The sequence below is a fragment of the Eubalaena glacialis genome, chromosome 12 (genome assembly GCF_028564815.1).
Source record: "Eubalaena glacialis isolate mEubGla1 chromosome 12, mEubGla1.1.hap2.+ XY, whole genome shotgun sequence".
Lineage (NCBI taxonomy): Eukaryota > Metazoa > Chordata > Mammalia > Artiodactyla > Balaenidae > Eubalaena > Eubalaena glacialis.
This window is the reverse complement of record NC_083727.1, coordinates 94,262,972-94,290,620: the sequence shown is the minus strand read 5'-3', so window position 1 is coordinate 94,290,620 and position 27,649 is coordinate 94,262,972. Positions and strand designations below refer to the sequence as shown.

The window sequence follows — 27,649 nt, the reverse complement described above, 5'->3', positions numbered from 1 at the left end:
CTAGTAAACCTATGTCATGCTCAAAATTTTCCGGATTTTTTTTACTGGTCCATGAAATCCCAATTCTGGAAACACTGACTTAGCTGAGGCAATCTAAGTCTGGTAGGCTTTAGGAAGTTTCTAGCAATTATCTAATATTGTCCTTATTTGCTAGATATAAAACCTAACTTTTGTCTGGGAGTTAACCAGGGGAGAGATGAGGTATTGATGGGAAAAAAAGGGTTTTAACGTTAATTATTCCATACTTCTACCATAAAGCTACCAATGGAAAATTTGTACCAGGCAAGTCGAGCCTACAGAACAGGACAATCACACAGGGAACTGCAGGTCTGTCTGTCAAAGAGCATATTGAGCTCACGGCTCCATTTCAGACAGCTAATCGAAGAAGCACTTTCTGTATTACAGAAACCAGAGAACGTGAAATATGTATGTTACCAGAGAAATATACATATATGTCCTCTCTCTCTCTCTCTTTAGTGGCACGTGCTATTGTGCTCCATTACTTACGCTTGTATTTGAGGTTTTGGTGAATTTTCATACCAGGACAGTGATGAGGTGAAGTTGTAAGAAGTGCTGCTTGGCTGCTTTGTAATGGCATCACGTTTACTCTTAGAAGAATAGTGAACACTACAAGGAGACTCTCGTGGTGCAGACGGGAAGGACAGACAGCCGGAAGCACAGACAGTAGGCATAGTTACACCATCCCTCAGAGAGTCACTGCTAATCTTTTCAGATTGGCTCAATCTGTCTTCTGCCGGGGCACCTCGGTCTGTACAGAGAGCACGTACTGTCCCATCCAGGGCTGAGTCACCTGTCTCCTCATGGTACCCATTTTGAACCACCTGTTGGTCCTGTTCTTCCTCCTCCTCATCTTGACCCCGTTCCTGCTGAAGATTACTAACTTCTTTTTCAGAAGTCTCCTTCTGAGGGCTAACTGAATTGCTGTAGCTAACGGTACACGTGTCAGAAGTATCTGTACTGCTTTGATAGCCAAAATAATTTTCCACAAGCCCTTGCTTTACCATATCAGGACTGGCTGAAAAAGGGTCACCTGTACCCAGGTGAGTGTCATCTTTAACTGTAGGGGCTTCTGAATACATTTGTTTGAGATTTAACACATCGTTATTTTTTCGTTTCACAGTTCTATCTTCACTGACGTCTGTCCTGGTAGAAATGGAAGCTGAAACGACACAAGGGGTGCCTGAACAAACCAGTCCTGAACTTAACGGAACTGCGGTCCCTGCAGGGTCACTAGATTTATCAGGACTCTGGGAGTCTTTACACACAGTGTCCAAGTTAGGTTTGGAGCTGCAACTACTTTTCACATCACCGGAAGTACCTTCATCTGAAAAAACAAATTGTAAAGGGTCTTTAGTGCTTGAATTTAAGGAATGTATTGCTATCGTTTCATTGTCCAAATGCCCTGAAAACACGACACTCTGCTGTTGCAAGAGAATACTTGACTTTTTTCTATCGTCACATTTTGGCACATCAATCGTTCCTAGATTCAACACGGTTCTGCTATCGCTTAGGTGGCATTCAGGCACAACAGATTTCTTAGGGTTTTCATCAGGTGAAAGCTCATCGTCAGAAGGCAGAGAGTTTATGGACGTTAAGGATGACTGGATCTCACTGAAAGCACTTGTGCTCTCAGTACAGTGGCTGCCTAGTGAAAACTTTACATTATGATCCGGCTTCATCAAAAGCTGAGGAAATAACCTTTCGTTATTGTATAGACCCTGCCCTTGTACAGTTTCAAAGACTAGGTCAGGGTTTGGATGTGTTGCAACAGAGCTTGGTTCACTTTCCACACCTGAATCTGAGAACCGAGACGAGGCACACGTGGCACTAATATCTGGTAACTTAATTGAGTCTGCACTCACTACAACATGATATTCTCTTGTAGAAGAAGCAGGTTGATCACTTCTTAGCTTAGCTAATGATTCTCCAACAGAACGACACTTTGCTTCCTGCAAAGCTTCAAGTGTTACTTCTATAGATTTAGATTTACCATTAGATTCTAAGGACTCAAAGTTGGGTAGTTGTAAACTATCCACAAATATTTCATCTTGTCGAAGCTCTGTCCAAGCTCCTATTTTAACAGTTATTTTCTCTCCACTGAAAGGGTCTTTATTAGAGGGCTTTACTTCAATTGTCCTAACTCCCGAAGTGGGGGCAGTTTGATGATCATGGCAATCATCTGATGAACTTCTGGATGCCACACTGTGTTCCACTTGTGCAATTTCACTATCGTCCTGGGAGATACCAAGTTTACCTGAAATGGACAAATTTGCACAAAGATTTAGGCTGCCAGAGTTCAAAGGATCAAACAGGTCTGGTTGCATATTTTCAATATCTGGAGACTTTTGTTCAGTTCTCTCTGTATTAGCTGGCAAATAGCTAGCTTCCTTTTGACTTGTCTGTCTGATGTAGGTCTTTAGGTCAAAATTATATCCACATATTGTGGTGTCCAGACCTTCCTTCTGACTATGTGAAGGATTGCCTTCAAAGCTTTTAAAGAGATCATTTGATGCTGTACTTTTCAAACATTTGTAGCCTACCAAAACCACAGAATCCTTAGAGTTCTGTTTTATTAATTTTTTTGTGTTTTCAGGTTTCATTGTTTTCATGAGCTTAGTAACCTTAACCTTGGATTTATTTGATTCTTCATTCTTTCCTTTTAGAGACTTTGTTAGCTGCTTTTCACCTTCTGTAGACCAAAAACTGGAGGCCCCAGCAGGTCTGACTTTCAACTCTGGGCTGGAAAGTCCAGCTAGAGAGCTTTCTTCAGTCTCACATTTATCCATTCTACTGGACTCTGATCTCTGAAGACTCTGAATTCCCATCCAGGGTGCATCTAAGTCTTTTATCCAAAGAAAAAGAAATTCAGGTTTAAAATGAGGTATAAGAACTCATATGATTAAGACTACTTTCTCTGACTATAACTTTCTAATATCCTCAAAAATAAATAAAACTGGAGGGAGGAAAACAGCCCCACATTAAGGAATGGCTTTATGTATATCAGACAGAATATACTGAAAATGACACACACAGCTTACAAATTTTAGTTAGATTACACTTACCTTCAGTAACTGCATCTAAATACCTGTCTTCAAAGATCACAGGTAATGAATTGAGATCTCCATCTAATTCACTACACTCAATAGGCAGGGGTGGGAGAGAGCTGCAGAAGGAAGTGTTTTTGAGAGCGGTGCACATCTGGAGGTGACTCTGAGCACTGAAAAACATGTCTTACGTCAGACTGCAATCTAGACAATCACACCAATTTCACCTCATCGTCTCTCCAGGACCACCCCTCCTCAAGACACCCTCCTTACGAAAGAGCTCCTTGGTCAGAGATAAAAACTGGTACGATGAAAATTATGGTTTGTTGACAAAAATTACTGACTTATAAAATTATGGTTTATTGATAAATTATTTAATTTCTATTATACTCTTCTATACTTTTAAATGTTATTTCAAAGTGAGTCATCTGTGCTTAATGTCTGAACATCCTAGTAAGCTAAGAATAGCATAGAGGAGAAAGACCAAAAGCTCAAATGCCTGCTAACGATTTGATGATAATGTTGAAAAAAAAAGTTAACACGTACTGATGAATACAATTAACAGCTATTTTAAAAAAGGTATATAACTTTCTAATGCAAAATAGTTTTTAAAAAAAAACTTTCTTACAGAAAATTTGAAACAAATCAAAGTACACAGAACAGCACCATAAGCCCCATCAGCAAACGTTTTCCCTTCTTGCTTTGTTCGTACCTCCACTCACTGCCTACCCACACACCCTATGATTATTTACAGTTGTCTGTTGGGGCATATACTTCACATGCACTGAAACAAACAAATCTTGGCTGCACGATTCTGACAAACGGACACGCGATACAGAACATATTCCACCTGTCCAGAGAGTACTCTCACGTCTTTCCAGGCAAACTCCCAGCCCAAGTCGACACCAAGACAACCATTCTTCTGACTTTCTTCACCTTAGTCTTACGTGTTCCAGAACTTCATATAAACAGAGTCATATACTCTTTACTCTTTTATGTCTGACTTCTTTCACTCAACATAATGTCCTCAAAATATTCTTTAAAGCCAAAGAAAACCAGATCTAAATGTACTCAGTAGGGAAAGTGGAAGGCATCTACTCAGGATATTTGAATTGTAAATCTTTTACATGACAGCAGGAAGTGCCAGTCAGACTACCTGCGAAAATACGTAATACATGATGATAAATGTAAGAGACTCTGACCTGTGAAGATAAAAATACAACAAGATGGCCAAATGGAAGGCTGGAGCCAGGGACTCCCAAGGGTGGGGCAGATCTGTGTGGGGAGGGGTAGCGGCGCAGTACACTTCTTTATGTAAGGGCGGGGTCTTTAGTGAAGTAATGCATAAGATTAAATGCAATTTGACTAAACAGGAGCTTTCTAAACTTCAAATTCTCCTAATTTCTTTCATTGTAAATATTGTATATTCTGTCACTGATAAATTCTGAGATGATATCTTATGTAAAAGGAAATAGAATCATTTAAATTTTGGATTTATGCTACTCACTGAAGTTCCTGGTATGCAATGGCAGCTTCTCTTGGATGTTCAAAACAAAAGAATGCCTCAGAAAATCTGCGCACCTGGAAAATTCCAAAAGGGAGTATGAATAACATGGCACATTTAAAAAGTCAATCAGGAAATGGGTGGCAGGGAAAGAAACCCCCTGTGAGAATTACTCTCCCTCCTCAGGGTCGCCAAAGCACTGTATTTTGGTACTTACTGCAAGAGTTAAAAGAAAGAACAGAATGTAGGTAAGAAATTTAAGAAAAGGAAGAGCAGGAAAGTCACCCTGACCTCCTCACCAACCCTTCTCCCCTAAAACAGGTCATAAAACCCTCATGTGAGAGGTGCCCTCACTATACCCAGAGGAATGGAACATCCATTCCTATCTTCCAAAACAAAGGAATGCCAAGAAGAAGCCTACAAACAGGCCTTGCTAATAAATTCCCTCGGTTTACTACAATTACTTCATACTCCCTAACCTATCATATTCCTCCATGAACTGTCAACTCTTCATCAAGCCTATCATAAAGTACTCAGGTCTGTGTCTTTGGGTCTTCATTTCCTTATGAAGGCTACCTTGTCACATAAAACTTATATTAAACAAATTTGTACACTTCTCAGGGCTTCCCTGGTGGCGCAGTGGTTAAGAATCCGCCTGCCAATGCAGGAGACACGGGTTCGAGCCCTGGTCCGGGAAGATCCCACCTGCCGCGGAGCAACTAAGCCCGTGCACCACAACTACTGAGCCTGCGCTCTAGAGCCTGCGAGCCACAACTACTGAGCCCACGTGCCACAACTACTGAAGCCCGTGCACCTAGAGCCCGTGCTCCACAACAAGAGAAGCCACCACAAGGAGAAGCCCACGCACCACAACGAAGAGTAGCCCCCGCTCACCGCAACTAGAGAAAAGCCCGCGCGCAGCAATGAAGACCCAATGCAGCCAAAAAAAAAAAAAAAAAAAGAAATGTACAGTGAATTGGAGAAACGTTTTATTCGTCATCAAGTTATAGCCAGTTGAGTTTCTGACTTCCGAAGCTTGTCTCCCTGAGTTGGTGAGACTGGGTCTTCAGAGGGACAAGTCGACAGGGGGCAATGAAACATCCGTGGGAAGGACCCAACTGTCTTCACCTTCAAATGCTGCTGACGGCCCCTTCTTCCTCTCCAACACTAAGGGAGACATGAGGAAAACTTATCTGCCTGCCTGTCTGTCTGTCTGTTAGAGGTATTTTCCCCGAGGGCTGTAAAGTGTAAAGAAAGGCAGCCTGAAGTCATCTGGATTCCTGCAGCTGCAGCTGGGCCTGCCTCTCCGCCTTCCTTGATCCCTACAAGAACCATCATTTCTGGACAGCAGCCTCCCTACCAGGCTCCGTGCTAAGCACTTTAGTTTCATTCTTTGATTTGAACCATATAAAAACCCTATGAAGTGGATATATCTTCATTTAAAAAGTGAGGCAAGACAACATAGCTGGGCCGTGATACACATGGGATTCAAATAAAGACTTGAGAAAAGTGTCAAGACTTGTGTTCCAACCACTGATCCCTTCCCTTCTGCATTAAGACTCCCTGTTATCATAAAGTCTTTCCTTTCCTCTCTGCTCCCAGACGAGGTTCTCTGTCTGAACTTGCTCCTGCCCTGATTTCCGGGCAGTGGCAACCCGTGACGGAGAAGGCTGGCAACAGCACTGTGAGGCCATAACTAAGGCATCACTGCCACCTGATGGCAGCACAGCTTAATTCTGGGCAAAAGGCATGCATAGAAAAAAATGTCAAATTTACAAATTCAAACTCAGGATATGAGTAACAGATATTAATACTTTGGTATATATATATCTGTAAGACAAGTTTTGAGTATGTACCCTAATTTTAAAAAATCCACTTATTTGGCAATATCAACTATTCAAAATTTAACTAGGACGTTAAAAAAAAAGGCTTTAAGGGTTCAAAATGGGTGTTTATAGTGCTTTAAAGAGTTAAATGTTCCTTTATCTATGTTCACTCTAATATGTTGTTTAAATTGCTAAACAATGCTTACTATAATAATTTTAATAAGTAGTTAATATAACTATATTTATTATAATTTATTAATCACATATTATCATAATATTTACTATAATAATTTTATATATGCTCATCCAGGTTAGATTCTAATCTGTAGTGCAGAGTCTAAATATGTGATATATTATCTATGTTGCCTTGAAGAAAGAAGGCACCTCACAAATGTTCACTGAACAAATGTTTCTTTTTTCGAATTTTTGAATTTTATTTTATTTATTTTTTTATACAGCAGGCTCTTATTAGTTATCCATTTTATACCTATTAGTGTATACATGTCAATACCAATCTCCCAATTCATCCCACACCCCCGCCCCGCCGCTTTCCCCGCTTGGTGTAAGTACATTTGTTCTCTACATCTGTGTCTCTATTTCTGCCCTGCAAACTGGTTCATCTGTACCATTTTTCTAGGTTCCACATATATGCATTAATATACAATATTTGTTTTTCTTTTTCTGACTTACTTCACTCTGTATGGCAGTCTCTATGTCCATCCACGGCTCTGCAAATGGCACTATTTCATTCCCTTTTATGGCTGGGTAATATTCCATTGTATATATGTACCACATGTTCTTTATTCATTTGTCTGTCGATGGGTATTTAGCTTGCTTCCATGACCTGGCTATTGTAAATAGTGCTGCAATGAATATTGGGGTGCATGTGTCTTTTTGAATTATGGTTTTCTCTGGGTATATGCCCAGTAGTGGGATTGCTGGGTCATACGGTAATTCTATTTTCAGTTTTTTAAGGAACCTCCATACTGTTCTCTATAGTGGCTGTATCAATCTACAGTCCCATCAACAGTGCAAGAGGGCTCCCTTTTCTTCACACCCTCTCCAGCATTTGTTGTTTGTAGATTTTCTGATGATGGTCATTCTGACTGGTGTGAGGTGATACCTCATTGTAGTTTTGATTTGCATTTCTCTAATAATTAGTGATGTTGAGCAGCTTTTCATGTGCTTCTTGGCCATCTGTATGTCTTCTTTGGAGAAATGTCTATTTAGGTCTTCTGCCCATATTTGGATTGGGTTGTTTGGTTTTTTTAATATTGAGCTGCATGAGCCATTTATATATTCTGGAGATTAATCCTTTGTTGATTTGTTTGCAAATATTTTCTCCCGTTCTGAGGGTTGTCTTTTCGTCTTGTTTGTAGTTTCCTTTGCTTTGCAAAAGCTTTTAAGTTTCATTAGGTCTCATTTGTTTATTTTTGTTTTTACTTCCATTACTCTAGGAGGTGGATCAAAAAAGATCTTGCTGTGATTTATATCAAAGAGTGTTCTTCCTATGTTTTCCTCTGAGAGCTTTATAGTGTCCAGTCTTACATTTAGTTCTTTAATTCATTTTGAGTTTATTTTTGTGTACGGTGTTAGGCAGTGTTCTAATTTCATTCTTTTACATGTAGCTGTCCAGTGTTCCCAGCACCACTTACTGAAGAGACTGTCTTTTCTCCATTGTATATCCTTGCCTCCTTTGTCATAGATTAGTTGACCATAGGTGCGTGGGTTTATCTCTGGGCTTTCTATCCTGTTCCATTGATCTATATTTCTGTTTTTGTGCCAGTACCATATTGTCTTGATTACTGTAGCTTTGTAGTATAGTCTGAAGTCAGGAAGTCTGATTCCTCCAGCTCTGGTTTTTTTCCCTCAAGACTGCTTTGGCTATTGGGGGTCTTTTGTGTCTCCATACAAATTTTAAGATTTTTTGTTCCAGTTCTGTAAAAAATGCCACTGGTAATTTGATAGGGATTGCATTGACTCTGTAGATTGCTTTGCATAGTATAGTCATTTTCACAATATTGATTCTTCCAATTCAGGAACATGGTATGCCTCTCCATCTGTTTGTATCATCTTTAATTTCTTTCATCAGTATCTTATAGTTTTCTGCATACAGGTCTTTTCTCTCCCTAGGTAGGTTTCTTCCTAGGTATTTTATTCTTTTTGTTGCAATGGTAAATGGGAGTGTTTCCTTAATTTCTCTTTCAGTTTTTTCATCATTAGTGTATAGGAATGCAAGAGATTTCTGTGCATTCATTTTGTATCCTGCAACTTTACCAAATTCAATGATTAGCTCTAGTAGTTTTCTGGCGGCATCTTTAGGATTCTCTATGTATAGTATCATGTCATCTGCAAAGAGTGACAGTTTTACTTCCTCTTTTCCAATTTATATTCCTTTTATTTCTTTTTCTTCTCTGGTTGCTGTGGCTAGGACTTCCAAAAGTATGTTGAATAACAGTGGCGAGAGTGGACATCCCTGTCTTGTTCCTGATCTTAGAGGAAATGCTTCCAGTTTTTCACCATTGAGAATGATGTTTGCTGTGGGTTTGTCATATATGGCCTTTATTATGTTGAGGTAGGTTCCCTCTATGCCCACTTTCTGTAGAGTTTTTATCGTAAATGGGTGTTGACTTTTGTCAAAAGCTTTTTCTGCAACTACTGAGATGATCATATGGTTTTTATTCTTCACTTTGTTAATATGGTGTATCACACTGATTGATTTGCGTATATTGAAGAATCCTTGCATCCCTGGGATAAATCCCACTTGATCATGATGTATGATCCTTTTAATGTGTTGTTGGATTCTGTTTGCTTGTATTTTGTTGAGGATTTTTGCATCTATATTCATGAGTGACATTGGTCTGTAATTTTCTTTTTTTGTAGTTATCTTTGTCTGGTTTTGGTATCAGGGTGATGGTGGCCTCATAGAGGCCTCATAGAATGAGTTTGGGAGTGTTCCTCCCTCTGCTATATTTTGGAAGAGTTTGAGAAGGATGGGTGTTAGCTCTTCTCTAAATGTTTGATAGAATTCACCTGTGAAGCCATCTGGTCCTGGACTTTTGTTTGTTGGAAGATTTTTAATCATAGTTTCAATTTCATTACTTGTGATTGGTCTGTTCATATTTTCTATTTCTTCCTGGTTCAGTCTTGGAAGGTTATACATTTCTAAGAATTTGTCCATTTCTTCCAGGTTGTCCATTTTATTGGCATAGAGTTGCTTGCTTGTAGTAGTCTCTTAGGATGCTTTGTATTTCTGCGGTGTCCGTTGTAACTTCTCCTTTTTCATTTCCCATTTTATTGATTTGAGTCCTCTCCCTCTTTTCCTTGATGAGTGTGGCTAATGGTTTATCAATTTTGTTTATCTTCTCAAAGAACAAGCTTTTAGTTTTATCGATCTTTGCTATTGTTTTCTTTGTTTCTATTTCATTTATTTCTGCTCTGATCTTTATGATTTCTTTCCTTCTACTAACTTTGGGTTTTGTTTGTTCTTCTTTCTCTAGTTCCTTTAGGTGTAAGGTTAGATTGTTTATTTGAGATTTTTCTTGTTTCCTGAGGTAGGCTTGTATTGCTATAAACTTCCCTCTTAGAACTGCTTTTGCTGCATCCCATAGGCTTTGGATCGTCATGTTTTCGTTGTCATTTGCCTCTAGGCATTTTTTTATTTCCTCGGTGATTCCTTGGTTATTTAGTAATGTATTGTTTAGCCTCCATGTGTTTGTGTTTTTCACGTTTTTTTCTCTGTAATTGATTTCTAATCTCATAGCGCTGTGGTCGGAAAAGATGCTTGATATGATTTCAATTTTCTTAAATTTACCGAGGCTTGATTTGTAACCCAAGATGTGATCTATCCTGGAGAATGTTCTGTGCGCACTTGAGAAGAAAGTGTAATCTGCTGTTCTGGGATGGAATGTCCTATAAATATCAATTAAATCTATCTGGTCTATTGGGTCATTTAAAGCTTGTGTTTCCTTATTTATTTTCATTATGGATGATCTGTCCATTGGTGTAAGTGAGGTGTTAAAGTCCCCCACTATTATTGTGTTACTGTCGATTTCCTCTTTTAGAGCTGTTAGCAGTTGCCTTATGTATTGAGGTGCTCCTATGTTGGGTGCATATATATTTATAATTGTTACATCTTCTTCTTGGATTGATCCCTTGATCATTAGGTAGTGTCCTTCCTTGTCTCTTGTAACATTCATTATTTTAAAGTCTATTTCATCTGATATGAGTATTGCTACTTCAGCTTTCCTTTGATTTCCATTTGCATGGAATATCGCTTCCCATCCCCTCACTTTCAGTCTGTATGTGTCCCTAGGTCTGAAGTGGGCCTCTTGTAGACAGCATATATATGGGTCTTGTTTTTGTATCCATTCAGTGAGCCTGTGTCTTTTGGTTGGAGCACTTAATCCATTTAGATTTAAGGTAATTATCAATATGTATGTTCCTATTACCATTTTCTTAATTGTTATGGGTTTGTTTTTGTAGATCCTTTTCTTCTCCTGTGTTTCCCACTTAGAGAAGTTCCTTAGCATTTGTTGTAGAGCTGGTTTAGTGGTGCTGAATTCTCTTAGCTTTTGCTTCCTCTGTAAAGCTTTTGATTTGTCCATCGAATCTGAATGAGATCCTTGCCGGGTAGAGTAATCTTGGTCGTAGGTTCTTCCCTTTCATCACTTTAAATATATCATGCCACTCCCTTCTGGTTTGTAGAGTTTCTGCTGAGAAATCAGCTGTTAACCTTATGGGAGTTCCCTTGTATGTTATTTGTCGTTTTTCCCTTGTTGCTTTCAATAATTTTTCTTTGTCTTTAATTTTTGTCAATTTGATTACTATGTGTCTCGGTGTGTTTCTCCTTGGGTTTATCACGCCTGGGACTCTCTGCGCTTCCTGGACTTGGGTGGCTATTTCCTTTCCCATGTTAGGGAAGTTTTCAACTATAATCTCTTCAAATATTTTCTCAGGTCCTTGCTCTCTCTCTTCTCCTTCTGAGACCCCTCTAATGCGAATGTTGTTGCGTTTAATGTTGTCCCAGAGGTCTCTTAGGCTGTCTTCATTTCTTTTCATTCTTTTTTCTTTATTCTGTTCCACGGCAGTGAATTCCACCATTCTGTCTTCTGGGTCACTTATCCGTTCTTCTGCCTCAGTTATTCTGCTATTGATTTCTTCTAGTGTATTTTTCATTTCAGTTATTGTATTGTTCATCTCTGTTTGTTTGTCCTTTAATTCTTCTAGGTGTTTGTTCTTTAATTCTTCTAGGTCTTTGTTAAATATTTCTCGCATCTTCTCGATCTTTGCCTCCATTCTTTTTCCGAGGTCCTGGATCATCTTCACTATCATTATTCTGAATTCTTTATTTGGAAGGTTGCCTATCTACACTTCATTTAGTTGTTTTTCTGGGGTTTTACCTTGTTCCTTCATCTGGTACATTGCCCTCTGCCTTTTCATCTTGTCTGCCTTTCTGTGAATGTGGTTTTTGTTCCACAGGCTGCAGGACTGTAGTTCTTCTTGCTTCTGCTGTCTGCCCTCTGGTGGATGAGGCTATCTGAACAAATGTTCTTTAAGTTCTTTTTATACAAACCTGATTTATGCTTACTATTAGATCCAACCCCTACTGGTTTAAGTTATTTGGTTTCTCAATCCACAGTACATTATAAAGAGCAAATGAAACCAAGCAAAAAGGAGAATTAGAGTATACATAGTATATATAGCCATTAAGTATACATAAGTATACTAGGCAAAGGAAATGAGAACTTGATGCTGAAACAAAAAGGCCCCCCTTAAAGAAAACCTAGAAAATTCCCATAAAAAGCAGACAAAATAAGAAAAAAAATTAATATAACTTGGGCCTCTCTAATGGAGGATCTACTATCCAGACATTTTTGAGAGCACAGGACACCAGTGTACTATTAAAGCAGAACACATTACACAAGATTCATAATGATAACTAAGTCACTTTGAAAGGGTTAAATTAGGTTCCACATACTCTGCTTCAGAAGGTAAGCAACCATGAAGCACACTAGAAAGTTTTCTTTAAAATGGTCAAAAATAATTTAAGGAAAAAATCAGCCCTTTAAAAAGCACATATTGGATAATAACAAAATTCACTTTTGGGTAGACTTATTTCTTGAAAATGCTGGGCATGTTTTTTGTATATACACATAAAAGCTATAATACATTTTATGTTAATAATTACATTAACAATGGAAGTCTGCCTAAACCTTGCAAAATAGGAAATGAATAGCATCAAACTAAATATTATAAATAAACAATATGTTCTCAGAAAGTACTTCTATTTTATTAAAAAAGATAGAGCTTAATATATTAAGGTTCATTGATATAGTTGTACTGAAGGAATATCAGATGAAGTAGTTTTAGAGATGAGTTCTTAAAAATGCAAAGTTCGTAATATTTTGAATAGGTAACGCATCATTGTAAAGAAACCTTTAAGTGGGAAAGGATGGCTATACAAGTTATTTCTAACTCTTTCCCTCTTCTAGAGCACAGAAAGCATCAATAGACTTGAAAACGTTATGATCTTAAAAATCTCTGTGAAAGTTAATAAGAATTCCTGACCCTCCACCCTTGTTAGGGGAGTCTAGTGGCTACACATTAGAATCCAGGGTCCTGCTGATCCGTATGGAAGCTTTAAAGGGCAAATTCGAAAAGGTGCTCCTTCAGAACAGAACGGAGATTCCTCAAAAAACTAAAAACAGAACTACCATATAATCCAGCAGTCCCACTCCTGCACATATATCTGGAGAAAACTCTAATTCAAAAGGATACATGCACCCCAATGTTCACTGCAGCAATATTCACAATAGCCAAGACACGGAAGCAACCTAAATGTCCACTGACAAATGCATGGGTGAAGAAGATGTGGTACATATATATACAATGGAATACTACTCAGCTGTAAAAAAGAATGAAATAATGCCATTTGCAGCAACATGGATGGACCTGGAGATGATCATACTAAGCGAAGTAAGTCAGACAGAGGAAGACAAATACCATATGATATCACTTACATGTGAAATCTAAATTAGGACACAAATGAACTTATCTATGAAACAGAAACAGACTCACAGACTGGAGAACAGACTTGTGGTTGCCAAGCGGGAGGGGGTTGGGGGAGGGAAGGAGTGGGAGTTTGGGACTCGCAGATGCAAACTAGTATATATAGAACAGATAAACAACAAGGTTCTACTGTATAGCACAGGGAACTGTATTCAATATCCTGTGATAAACCATAATGGAAAAGAAAGGAAAAAACAGAAACAAAAACAAAAAGGTGCTCCTTCCACAGGCAGATACAACCTGCCTCCAGGGAGGACAGGCCAGATTTCAGTTCCCACTCCCCCCAGTAGAATGCTCTTATTCAGGGAAAAGCCTAACCCTGTTCATCACTTGGAGAATTTAAATAAAATTACCCATGCCTGGGCCCCATTCAGCACTGGTAAGTTTTAAAGTTCCCTAGGTGATTCTAATGTACAGCCAAGGTTGAAAAGCACTATTTAACTTCTACTTAGACCATGACAGAGAAACTAGTATTGGATTGACTCTACTGAAAACAACTTACAAAACTGCACAAGACACACGAGCCACTGTTTCAAGCACTGAAGAACATCAACTAGACACGCAAAGAACCTGGAAGATGTAACTTACAACCAAGCGATAAAAGCAGTTAGTAGAAGTAGACTCCAAGATAATCTAGGTGTTAGAATTAGCAGGCAAGTACTTTTCTTTTTCTTTTTAAATAATTAATAGACTAAGTTTTTCAGAGCAGTTTTAGGTTTAGAGAAAAATTGATCAGAAAGTATAGGGAGTTCCAATTATACCCCAAGCCCCCAAGTTTCTCCTATTATTTACGTCTTGTATTACTGTGATGCAGTTGTTATAACTGACGAACCAATATTGATACATTATTATTAACTAAAGTCCATCGTTTACATTAAGGTTCACCCTTGTTGTGAATTGTACGGGCTTTGACAAATGTATAGTGACATGTATACACCATTACGATATCATAGAGAACAGTTTTACCACCCTAAAAATCTCCTATGCTCCACCCACTAGACTCTCTCCCAATCCCTGAGCCCCTGGCGACCACTGATTATTTATTTATAGTTTTTCCTTTTCCAGAATGTCATAGAATTGGAATCATATAGTAGGTAATTCTTCAGATAGGCTTCTTTCATTTAGCAGTGATATACTTTTAAGGTTTCTCTATGTCTTTTCATGGTTTGATAGCTTCTTTCTTTTTATTACTGAAAAATATTCCATTGTGTAAATATACAACAGTTTGTTTAACCATTCACCTGATGAAGGACATCTAAGTTTTGGCAATTATAAAACAAAGTTGCTATAAATATCTGAGGGCAGGTTTTTGTGCAGACGTAAGTTTTTAACTAATTTGGGTAAACACCAAAGAGCATGGTAGCTGGATTATTATGTAAGAGTATGTTTAGATTTATATGAAACTGTCAAACTGTCTTCCGAAGTGGTTGTATCATTTTGCATTCCCAACAGCAATGAAGGAGAGTTCCTGTTGCTCCACATCTTCACCAATATTTAGTGCTGTCAGGGTTTTCAGTTTCAGTCATTCTTACAGGTGTGCACGGTATCTCACTGTTGCTTTAATTTGCAAATCCCTAATAATGTATAAGTTGGGTATTTTCCTTCCCCCAAGTGAAAGGCTATAGAGGGCTGGAGCTGGGTCCCCCAGGTCAGCTGGACTCTAGAAAAACAGTTTCTGAGGAGGAAGGTCTTGTTAAGAAGGACAGAATGCTCTGGATGTATTTACAAATGGCTATTTCCCCCTCTCCCTGCATGAGGGGATTTCTCTGATTTGAAGTATGTGAACCTGGTAGGGTTCCTGGAGCTAAAACTCACAGAAGTGTGGGTGTCCCCTAAGACTGGGCCCTCCTGGAGTTATTAACTCAAGCTTGTTCACACTGAGCCTCCAGAAATTCATCAATTACAGTTTAAGTTTTGCTCTCCTGGTACTGGCTCCTGGTGACTTCTGTTCATGGGTTGGTTTCTGCTTTGGTAAGATGTGGTTCTCTGTAACTGGCTAGCCATCTCTCCAGTTTGGGGGTCAGGAGTTTATCCTGTGGCCTCAGTTCTCTAATGGACCTAAAAAGATGTGTTGATATTTGGTTTGTTCAGCTCTTTTCTTGCTGTTAGAAAGGGAGTGATGAAGTCCAAGCCTCTTAAAGCTGGATCAGAAACCAGAAGTCCAGCAAGTACTTTCAAGCCATAAGTATAAGCTGGCCAATGACTGGGAGAAGCTGGTCATAACGAATGAAGAGATGAGGAACCTTAGCAGAAAAATAAAACTATTAAAAAAAGAAAAGAACCAAAGGCAAATTTTGGAAGTAAAAAGTATATATCTGAAATGAAAATTTTACTAGACAAGATTTAGAGCAGATTAGACACTACAGAAATGAGTTAGTGAATTCAAAGATGGAACAACAGAAATTATTCACACTGAAGAGCACAGAGAAAAACTACTAAGAAACAAAAGAATATCAAATAGTGTAACATAAGTGAAATCAGAGTGCCAGAGAGAGAGAGTGGAGGGGAAAACTGGGGCAGAAAAATTCTGTAGTTTTAATGGCTAAAATTTTGATAAAAATATCACCCTGTAGATCTGAGGATCTCGGCAAATCATGAGATAAATTAAACATAAAGATAAATACCAAGAAAATATATAAATATATATTTAGATAAATATAAAGAAAATATATAAACTACAAGCAAGATAAATATAAAGAAAACTACAACAAGGCACATCAGAGTCAAATTGCTGCAAACCAAAGATAAGGAGAAAATTATAACAGCAGCTGGAGGGAAACAACAATATAAATGACAACTGATTTCTCATCCGAGATTATGGAGGATGGATGATAAAGGTATGTCTTTAAAATACTGATACAGGAAAAAAAAGTTAATCCAGAATATTGATTAAACAACAACCGTATCAATCAACTTGACCTAATTTATTTATTTTTGGCTGTGCCATGCACCTTATGGCATCTTAGTTCCCTGACCAGGCATTGAACCCAGGCCACTGCAGTGAAAGCGCCAAGTCCTAACCACTGGACTGCCAGGGAGTTCCCAACTGTAAATATATATGTACCCAACACCGGAACACATGAATATATTAAGCAAATACCAACAGATCTAAAGGGAGAAATAGAAAGCGACACAGTAAGTCCCCTACATACGAATGAGTTCTGTTCCGAGACTGTGTTCGTAAGGCCAATTTGTTCGTAAGTCCAACAAGGTTAGTCTAGGTACCCAACTAACACAATCAGCTATATGGTACTGTACTGTAATAGGTTTATAGTACTTTTCACACAAATAATACATAAAAAACAAACACAAAATAAAGAAAACATTTTTGATCTGACAGTACAGTACCTTGAAAAGTACAGTAGTACAACAGCTGGTGCTCCTTAGCAGTACCAGCTGCATCACCGCTGCTTTTACACTTGCTTCCGGACATCCTACGCTTGAAATAAAGATACTATACTACTGTATTCTATACAGTACAGTACAGTAAAATACACAAAAGCACAACCACTTGTAGAGGATGCACGCACGTGACAACGTAGCCAGACATGTGAACTAACTTACGTGATTGGACACGCAAACATGTGTTCGCATCTTTCAAAGTTCACAACTTGAAGATTCGTACGTAGGGGACTTACTGTACTCATTAAAATGCTCTAACATCACTTTTTTAAAACTTACCCTCAAAGTATGGTGCTCTTGTGCTAGTAATAGTCTTAGCTCTTCATGTAGTGTTATAACTTCCAGAAACTGTCCCCATAAAGCCATTAGAAGTGAGCAAAGTTGTGCAAGATTCATATTTATAAGTTCTGCCAGTTCATCAGGATTCTCTATTTTCTGAAATGACAAGGAAAAAAACCTTTACTGCTCTCTGAGAATTACCATAACACATCTATATGTATTACTGAGAATATTAATACAAAGGCAAATTTTTAGTTTTAAAAAATGTGTCTGTGTGTGCTTGCACGTGTGTGTGTGTGCTTGCATGTGTGTGCAGAGAGAGACCAACTGACCCATGGCTTTTTTCTATCTGACAGTTACTACAGCACTCTTCGACCATTGAACCAATATTTCAGTACCGGAGGTATCTTGTTACTGAAATAACATCATAGTCTAAAGTTACAAATCAGGATTCTATACAACATGATCAAATTCAAACACTAAAATACTGGGAATTTTAAACACAATGTACAAATCATGAGGAAAGTTATAAAAATTTTGAAAGATGATGAAATCTTAAAATCTGATTTTTTTCCCAATCAGCTAAGTAAAGTACTTAAAAGATCCGTAACTCCTCGGAAAGGACTGAGACACTCTCTAAAGTACTGCTTTGCCCTCACACCTGTGCTCCTAGATTTTATTTTGCTTGCGGGAATCCTTTCATAGAGCTGTCGGACACTTCCTTCCTTCTCTTTTCTAACAATTCACTCACCCAGCATTTACTGGGCACATTTTACATGCTAGGGCCTACATTCTACAGACACCAAGATTAATATGAAAAGTTCGCAGTCTAATGAGGAAAGAAAAGTGGGTAAACGATTACAATATACTATTATGAGTGTTCTAATAGTGGTATTAAATTATCCCATTTATTTAAATATTCACCTAAACTGATGATGGAAGTTAAGAGTACTGAATGAGACGCAGAATCTTCTAAAAGGCACTTGGTTTTCTTGAATTGATAAAATAAGAAATTCTAAACAAAGAATAACAAAGGACTATAAATCAGAATGATGTTTCTCTTTGGTCAAGCATTTTTATCATGAGGACAGGCTTTTCTTCAATACACAGAGGCAGCAGTCAGTCTTCAGGGAGGTAGTATTTTGATGCAAAAATCTGTCTTTAATTACTAGTAACACTAAGAAATCTACTTTAAATACATACATGGGTGCTGATCTCATTTTCCTACTGTAAAGACGGAAGAAGTCGTCTGCTCAGATTGAAGCTGACAGCCATTCCCGCCTACACACCAATGATGGCCTCATTTATGGCTCTGGATCACATCTCCCCGAGTTCTAGATCCAGCATCTAGTGGATGACTGTACTTGGACAGTTCAACGTGTCCCAAACTGCACTGCACCCTCCCTTTCTAAAATCAAACAAAACCCCCAAATGTTGCTTATCACATATGACCCTCTTTCTCTCAGTTTGTATTGGCTTCTTTTTGAAGTCTGCAATCCAGCAGGCTTTTCTTCCCCAACCCAAGCCAAGCTTCCATTTATCTTCTTAACTAAGAGAACACTTAAAACAAAAACTCAGCAACATTAGTAAGAAAGGAAGGGATCGTGTCTTATTTACTTTTGTGACTCTGGTTACCGGTACACAGTAGTCACTCAATAAATACTTACTGGACGAATAAATGAATGAATGAATAAGGAATTACAGGCCTCAGATAAGGAAAAAGCTCCCAGAATACAAGGACAAACTCAGAAAACGCTGACAAATTCCAGAATTCTGGAATGGAAGCTAATAGAGTCAACAGATGATAAGTACTGATTGATCAACATACACAGAAATTCTACAGAGGTGTTCTGCCCCAGGAAATGGTTTATAAATGTTATTAGAGATGACGCTAACAAGTTTTTCATGTCTCCTAAGAACACACAAAAGATTAAAATGTACTATAAAGAAGCTGAAGCCTGCGGTATTGTTTCAAGAATGATTTTAATGGAGTTAGGAAAAGAAGACTAGAAAAAGTATTTGACAGTAATTAAATAGCACTACGTAGGCAAGCAATGCTACACCTAGTATAATCTACACACAAGTAGAACTAATTCTCCTCCAGAGAGCAAGGCTATCTAGATACCTTGTATTTATTAATGGTATTTCTCAGGGATCATGGCACCAAGGTTCTGAGAAAGGACTTTTAGTATTTTCATTATTGGGAAAAGCATCCCTTCAGGTATAAACAAATTACTCCTTTGGTTTATATAACTCTTTACAGTAAGTGTCAAAATATAAATAATAATCATTTCTTTTTATATTAAAAAGGAAATCAGAATTAAGTTTGACAAGATCTTTTATATGTATAAATGTAGGAATAATAAGACCTTACATTTATATATTTTTTTCAAATAACATTCATTATTTTGTCCTACTCATAGCATTCACTGACCTCGTTTGATTACAAAATGGTGCTTACTTTAATAGACTTGGAAAATGGGGGAAAGCAAAAAAGAAAAAAATAAAGTTCATTTTAGTTTATAGTCTTCAATTTTTTTCAGTTATAGAGAGGAAAAAACCAGAATCATATATAGCTTTATGCCATTTTCACTGGATAACACAGTATGAGCATTTCCCTACATCATCAAACATTTGTTGAAAGCAACATTTTTAAGGTTGTACAACTTTTTTAGATTATGGGTGTCCCATGATTTCTTTAACCATTGTCCCACTGTTGGCGATTTATTTAGGTTAATGTTTTACAATATTATAAGTTACACTACATATGAATCTCTTATTGTTTATTTGGTATAAATTGAGAAGAAATACTCTTTTTGGCTTTGGATACATACTGCCAAACTAATCTCGGAGAAAGATCTACGAGGTACGAGAATCTGTATCTCACCGCATCTCAATAAGCATTATGTTGTTATTAAAAAATCACAGCTAGGTTAAAAATGACGTCAGAATATTTAAATTTTTGTTTCTTTGATAATGAAATATTTTTCATATACTTATTAGCAGTTTTTGTAATTTGGTATCTAACCTATACTAATATGAAAAATGGGGAATAACAGGTTTTCTTATCGATTTGTAAGACTTCTTTAAATATTATTCCACCTCTTGTGTATTCTATCTGCTGTCAAAGTTTACCCTAGTTTACGTTAAATTTTATGACGTCCATTTAAATACTGAAATTAAATACGAGTATATAAAAATTTATTAGTAATATTTGAATACATATGTATTATTTTTTAACACTTAGTACAGATGGATATAGAGTAAAGAATAAAACTTTTCCTTCACAGCCCCATCCTTCATGCTATTGTTTTCTGTATTTTTGTTAACAGTTTGAAATGTATATGTATGTGTATATATATATCCTTTCAAATATTTTATATGTAATCTAATCACACAAATATGATCAAATACATACAGAGCTTTTTTTAACATATAAAAATCATACTCATATTTTTCCAACTTCTTTTTTTCTTTTAAAGATTTTTGACGTGGACCATTTTTTTTAAAGTCTTTATTGAATTTGTTACAACACTGTTTCTGTTTTACATTTTGGTTTTTTGGCCCTGAGGCATGTGGGATCTTAGCTCCCGGATCAGGGATCGAACCCGAACACCCTGTATTGGAAGGTGAAGTCTTAACCACTGGACTGCCAGGGAAGTCCCTATTTTTTCAATTAATATATCCTAGAGAGCTTTTCAGCATGAAAACTGTACCTTGCATCATAGATGAATATATATATCTTGAATTAAAGAATCCATGTCAATGCATAGAGACTTGCCTAATCCTTTCAAATGGCTACATGGGAATTGATAATTCTTTATGTCTGTTGAAATGTATTAGCACTTCTGCGGGACAGATTCCTAAATAAAAACTGTTTTGTGGCAGAGCATGTGCTTTTAATAGATGTTTTCAGAACAGACTGATGAAGTGACCTAAAAAATGTACCAATTTCTACCCTCACCAACAGCATAGGCAGATACTAGTTTCCCTACACCCTTATCAACAATGCAGATTAGCAGTCACTTTCATTTTTGCAAATTTCATGGTCAAAAAACCCTTTTATTGTTTAAATCTGCATTTCCCTGGTTTTCAGTAAGACTTAGTGTCACCTATGTAGCTAACTTCTTCTGCTAAGAACTGCGCTTTGTACATTGCCTCTATGCATATCCCTTTTTCCCAGGTGGTGTTTTGAAACTGATACATAGGACCTCTTTATATATTGTGAGTATTAATCATTTGCCACTTTTAAGTATTGCAAATATTTTCTTCTAGTTTATTGCTTCCTTTCAACTTTATTTATATTTTATTTTGTTTTAAAGAAGTTTCAAATCATCAATACCTTATTTTGTCTTTTACTATTACTCTGAAAAAGTTATTTCATATCCTAAGATCAGATTGTTTATATATACATGTATATGTAAATTTATCTTCCAAATTTTTCTGGACATTTAACTCTTCAAGTCCATTTAGAATTTGCTTCTATAGTATGGTATTTTACCACACCATTTATGTAACACAATGTTTGTGATATTTTATCATATATTCAATTCTCAAATATATTTAGTGACTGCTTCAGTGCTATTTAGTTTCATTGATTTGTCTTTCTAGTCTTTTAGAGAAGTCCTACTCTATTTCCATAACTGTAGTTTTATATATATATATGTTAGCATCCACTTGGGCAAGTCCCTCTATATTATTATTATTCAAAAGTTTTTCTTAGTCATCCTTACCTTTCTTTAAGTGATCTTTAACATAAGTTTAAAGTTTCCAACAGGATTTTGATATAGACGCATTAATATTATTAACTTGAGAAAAACTGGATCTTTCAGAGATCATTCACCTTTCCGTCTGGGAGTATCACAATGTTTATTCATCCAAATTTCCTTTAATATGTCAGTGAAACACTGTAGATTTTTTTTTCCATATTAATCGCAAACATCTTATTAAGATTATTTCTAAGCATATATAATTCTTTGGGGCAACTATTATAATGACATTAGTGATTTTTTAAAGAAAACACTTACCTTACTTGAACCGTGGGGAAAGCCTCTAGGATAGTATATGAAATTGTCTATCCTGCCCATGTATAATTTTACAAGGAGAAGGTAAATACCTTTTTCAAAGGGGTCAAGTCCTCATTTAAATTTACATACAGAAATACAACCAGAAGTCAATATATTTTTGTTTGATTCATGTCTCCGATTTCTTCCATTAATGTAGCTAAACAAGAGTGAAATACATAGGGATCCTAAAATAGTCAAAACATTTAGTTCCATGGGGAAGAAAAAGGAAAAATAAAAATCTATTCAATTTAATTGCAAGAATGAACTAGTGGAAAAATGGTCTGAGACAAACTGATCTCTTGAAATAAAACAAGCTTTCATTTCTAAACAATATCACTTTATAAAAATATGTAAGTTTAAGTAATGCTTAAAAAAATTTTTCCAGAAATTCTTTGAGTGAACTAATAAGAGAAAAAGGACACTTCTGATCAGTTAATTGTCTTTGCTATTTCATTTATATGCACAATAATATACATTTTAAAGATAATTTAACTTCACGTTCAAGTCAAATGTTGTTTGATCAACTAAGTTGTGTTTCTACCTAGATCAACAATTTTATCTTTGCATTTTAGAAAGGATAAATAAGTAATATTTTCTTCAATAAAATACTTAGAAAACAGAATCCACTCAAATAACTTGGTAACGTGAATTTTAAAAATGCAAGTACCTTGACTTCTTCACATAATTCAGTAAGTCGCGCTTCCACATCCATTTCCTCTGAAAGGAGTAAAGAGTAATTGGAGGAAGTATCTCAATGTTAGCTCTGTACACTGTTTTTGAAATTACAGAAATAAATTAAATTACCTTTAAAAAACCAGAAGGTTGCAAAATATCCGGACTATATTAAATGAATTAAATTTCAATGTAATATATTTTTCTAAACACATTAATCATGCAGGTAATGTGATAATTAGTAAATTCTATGTTCTGATTACAGGCATACCTCGAAAATATTGCAGTTCGGTTCCAGACCACTGCAAAAGAGTGAAAACTGCAATAAAGCTAATTACATGAATTTTCTGGTTTCCCAGTGCATATAAAAGTTACATTTACACTATACTGTAGTCTATTAAGTGTGCAATAGCATTATGTCCAAAAAAACAATGTACATACCTTAATTTAAAAATATTTTATTGCTAAAAAAATGCCAACCATCATCTGAGCCTTCAGTGAGCTGTAATCTTTTTGCAATAGTAACATAAAAAATCACTGATCACAGATCACCATAATAAAATAATGATAATAATGAAAAAGGTTGAAATATTGAGAGAACTACCAAAATGTGATACAGAGACACAAAGTGAGCAAATGCTGTTGGGAAAAATGCTGCCAACAGACTTGCTTGCCGTAGCGTTGCCATAAATCTTCAATTTGTGGAAAACACAGTATCCGTGAAGCGCAATAAAGTGAGGTATGCCTGTATTAAGTAGCGGGTTTCTGTTCTCATAAGAGGCTAACACTGTCACGGAACTACTGATTATATACCTCAAGTAACTTGCACAACTGCATCACAGAAAAGATAAAACATACAACTAAGGTTTTATTGCATTTCACATATTATAAATTCCAGTGACCTTAGTATTTTGTATTACATATGTACATGCTTCACTTTTTACAAAAGCTTTGCTTGTTACAGTAGGTATAGTTCAAGTCAAAATAATTTTTATAACCAAAACATATATAAAGCATGCCTGGAATATAAGCTGTTTAACGAAAATGAATGACAAAATCCTTTTCGACAAAAAGTTAAGTTTATATTTTAGTTTAATAAATTCAGTTTTCTATCAGACAGTCTAAAACCGAGGCAATTTTTTCCCATATAATCCTGACTTATTTAATGTATGCTACAACCATTTACAAAGGGGGGGTGCAGATTAATTTACAATCAAAATGGTAATATTTACAAAGGAGTACAGAAACTAACAGAATAGAAGACTTATTAGTTACTTTTTGCAGGGAAGACATTTCGCTAAAGCCTGAAATATCATGTTTAGATATACTCAGTTTTTCTTCAGAAATCAAACTAAAATGAGTTCTCCTAAGAGAACTCTAACAGCATAGGGTCAGCACACAACACTTCATAATCTTGTTGCTGTAAGGGAGTTTAACTGATCATTCTCACACAAAAGCAAGAATACATTCTGTGACATCCCTGAATTCATTCACCAGCTCACTGTCTCGTAAGGTATACTGAATGTTTACTACTTGATAAAAAGAATGATAAGCATTTAAATTTGATAAAATAAGCAGTTACACTGATGTGCTGAACACAACCAAGCTATGATGGGAACAACAAACACTCTGTTGGTAACTAAAACCAGGAGGACACACAAATGTTTTGTAATTCACAAAATATATAAATAACCCACTGATAAGTAAAGAAATCTGCTGAGATTTCAAAAATCATTTCACCGTCAGGTAAATCAGTGGCTTCTAATGTTAGGTTTTCCAAAAAAAAAGAGAATATCTGGCAGACCCTGTATTAAAATCATAACTTCCATATGCCAACATCTGTTTTCACATCACTCATGATGTTTTCCTTTGATAGAAGAAAATCAGCAAAATTGGTCTTAGTAGGTTACATATCCTACCCATGAATTTTTAAAAAATGAAAATAAACTTTCTAGAGTTTTGATACTCTTTTCTCATCTTTACATACAAGAGCCTAAGTGCAGAAACTGGTCCATTTGCATTATGGTTCGTGAGAGCTACTTCAATGCAAACACCTTCAGGGATGCTTCAATGCAGAACTTAACTTCAAAACCTTTGAGTTGAAATGATTTCAACATCATTTAGGATTTTAACTGAGTTTAATTAATTTTTCTTTTAAAAATGCCTATATATCTATTTATACAATTTTATAGAAATGTATACAGGTTATTTTCTTAAAATTTTTCTTTTTGGCCGCGCCATGCAGTGTGATCTCAGTTCCCCAACCAGGGACTGAACCCGGGCCATGGCAGTGAAAGCCTGGAATCCTAACCACTAGGCCACCAGGGAACTCCCTACAAACTTTTTTTTAACTTGGCTCCTCCTGCTGATCGAAGGTGGCAGCTTAGAACACATCCTTCCATATTTTCAAATATATACATATATGAGAGCTGGAGTCACTGTTTTACAAAAATGGGTGTATTTTACAAACCTGCTGCAATTTTCTTTTTTTCTCTCAGCAGTACTCCATGTAAATGGGATATGCAGCCCTAAAGCACTTTTTTCAAATGGCTGCATAATATCCCTTGGTGTGGGTACCTCAAAGTCCATTCTTTGCTGAATGATGGGCATTTATCTTTGTTTTCAGTGTTTTGCCACTAAGAATACTGTGATCAACATGCGTGTACATATACCGTTACATACGAGTACTCCTTTCCGTGCTACAGATGAACAAAAATGGAGTTGCTAGGTCGAAAGGTAAATGTATCTTAAATTTATCTTCTAAATCTATCCACCCTCTCATCTACTCATTCATTCAACAGATATTCATAGCATAGTTCAGATAATGCCAATACACTGCTAGGAGTTAAGGATAAAAGATATCTCAGAAAAAGTGTTATTTAACTAACTTCACTATGTTTTAGTTTTGAATCAAGTCTTTTCCCACCCAACCAAATACTGGGCCCTTCTTTATATAGGCCTTATTATATGAGCAGCGTTTTTTAAAATTATTTAGCATGCTCACATCTAAATTGATAGGCTGACAATACAATAGTTAATGAGAAGTATATTTTTATTGCTAAAAAGAACACTAAAACATGTCATAAACGACCATAATTTCACACCATGAATTCTTTAATTTTATAGTTAAGTTACTTAATGAGAATACAAAATTATATTCTAAAATAATGATCATAAATAAATCTTCAACCTTTCTTTTTTCCTTCCTGATAAGAAGATAAGTTTCTCGCTTCACAGTTTTAGTGAAAACTGACCCAATTTAAGTATTTCTGGGCTAGTTTTCATTTGAGAAATGTGGAGAAAGATTTTGGCTCCTTAATTTCCTTTTGTCCATACTTCTGAAAACTGAGAAACAAGTGCTGTGATTTAATTTTATTTTTTATTTCTACAGCTTTTCGTAACTTTTAAAAAATGTAATAGTGATGGTCTATTCAACGCCAAGTAAAAACTTTCAATATACTTATGGAAAGATAATAAATTAAGTCCTATTGCTGTTCAAGAACAAAAGTCTATAACATATAGGGAAATATATCAATAAAATAACGAGATCACAATATTTCCTTTCAAACGTGTAACATATCTGGATAGTGGTGACTTGATATTACTGTATTTTGCTTTTTAAACTTAGAACAATAAAAAATAAATACAAATTGACTCAAAAAACAAAGCCAGATACTAAAGATGCTTCTCTCTTTAATTCTATAATGCATGAAATTAGCTTCAGTTTTTAAACCACATTTTATTATCCTTAGCCCTACCCAAAGACAAACTGACTTTGAACAAATTTAGGCATTACCATTAAACCAACAAATTCTGGCAATGAACATGGTTTCCAAAAAGTGCTCTTTGTAGGAACTCTAAAATGAATATGTTAAAAGCCAAAGAAATCTTTGCATTTAACATTTCCAGTTTTAAATAAAAACTTCAATATTAAAATTAATTACAAATTAACCAAAGCTTATCTACAAACCAAATTGATTCTAATAGTAAGTTCTTAAATAAGGGTGGTAGGAACATACAATATTAAGAAATACATATTTATGAAATTTGACACTAATTTAAAGCAAAGTTTCCTGCTAATTAAAAGGGATTATTTACTTAACCTATTTGTAAACATACCTAGACAGGTGTCTTTCTGGGTTGGTGGCTGTTTTCTTCTGAGAAGGCGCTCATAAAGGACCTGCATGTTGGCCTTGGCTAGTTACAAGGATTGCACACAGCACTAGTTACTATACTCCTTTTACAATAAAATTTATTAGAATTTTCCAATTTGTTATTAATAGTTTTAGTATTGATCCGATAGTGCAGTTAGCTTAGAACACTAAAGCAAAATCTTTCAGTTAGTTAATTAGCTTATTAGAATTACAAATGATGTACATTCACGTTTATGTTACTTTGTTCTTTTTTCTATTTAAGTGTATGTGCCACTCAACATTTCATAATCCAATATTATTTTTATGTTTTAATTTCTTAAACTCAGAATTCTAGAGTTGGCAGGGGTCTCAGAGGTCAGCGAGGTCAACCCCCTGCCTTTACAAGTGTAGAGACCGGGGCCCCAAAAGGTTACATGACTTGGTAAAGCCTAGATTCCAGAATTCCTGACACCCATTTTCAGTAAGAGTTCCTTGCACCAAACCAATATTTAACTGTATGTCATCAAAAAAATGTACATCATTTATCTACGAGGAAAGAAAAAGACACAAGCAGAACAGAATTCAAGGCATTATTTTTAAAAAGGGAATAGAGTTTAGATACACTCCTCAC

The 27,649-nt window shown here is 36.1% G+C and overlaps 1 protein-coding gene across 6 annotated transcripts in view; it reads right to left on the bottom strand.

Annotated features, from left to right (window-relative positions):
* The window catches only part of FAM135A (family with sequence similarity 135 member A), a 119,980-nt gene that overhangs the window by 25,332 nt on the left and 66,999 nt on the right, over window positions 1-27,649 (bottom strand). For 2 of the 6 annotated variants that reach the window (XM_061207067.1, XM_061207069.1), the window contains 6 exons: window positions 27,005-27,082; window positions 22,881-22,930; window positions 17,148-17,303; window positions 4,573-4,646; window positions 3,084-3,238; window positions 508-2,863 (listed from right to left, as the gene is read on the bottom strand). In XM_061207067.1, coding sequence (XP_061063050.1) covers window positions 508-2,863; window positions 3,084-3,238; window positions 4,573-4,646; window positions 17,148-17,303; window positions 22,881-22,930; window positions 27,005-27,082 — 2,869 coding nt within the window. The remainder of the gene's footprint in view (window positions 1-507; window positions 2,864-3,083; window positions 3,239-4,572; window positions 4,647-17,147; window positions 17,304-22,880; window positions 22,931-27,004; window positions 27,083-27,649) is intronic. The other 4 variants (XM_061207070.1, XM_061207072.1, XM_061207068.1 and 1 more) reach the window with 4 other exon arrangements.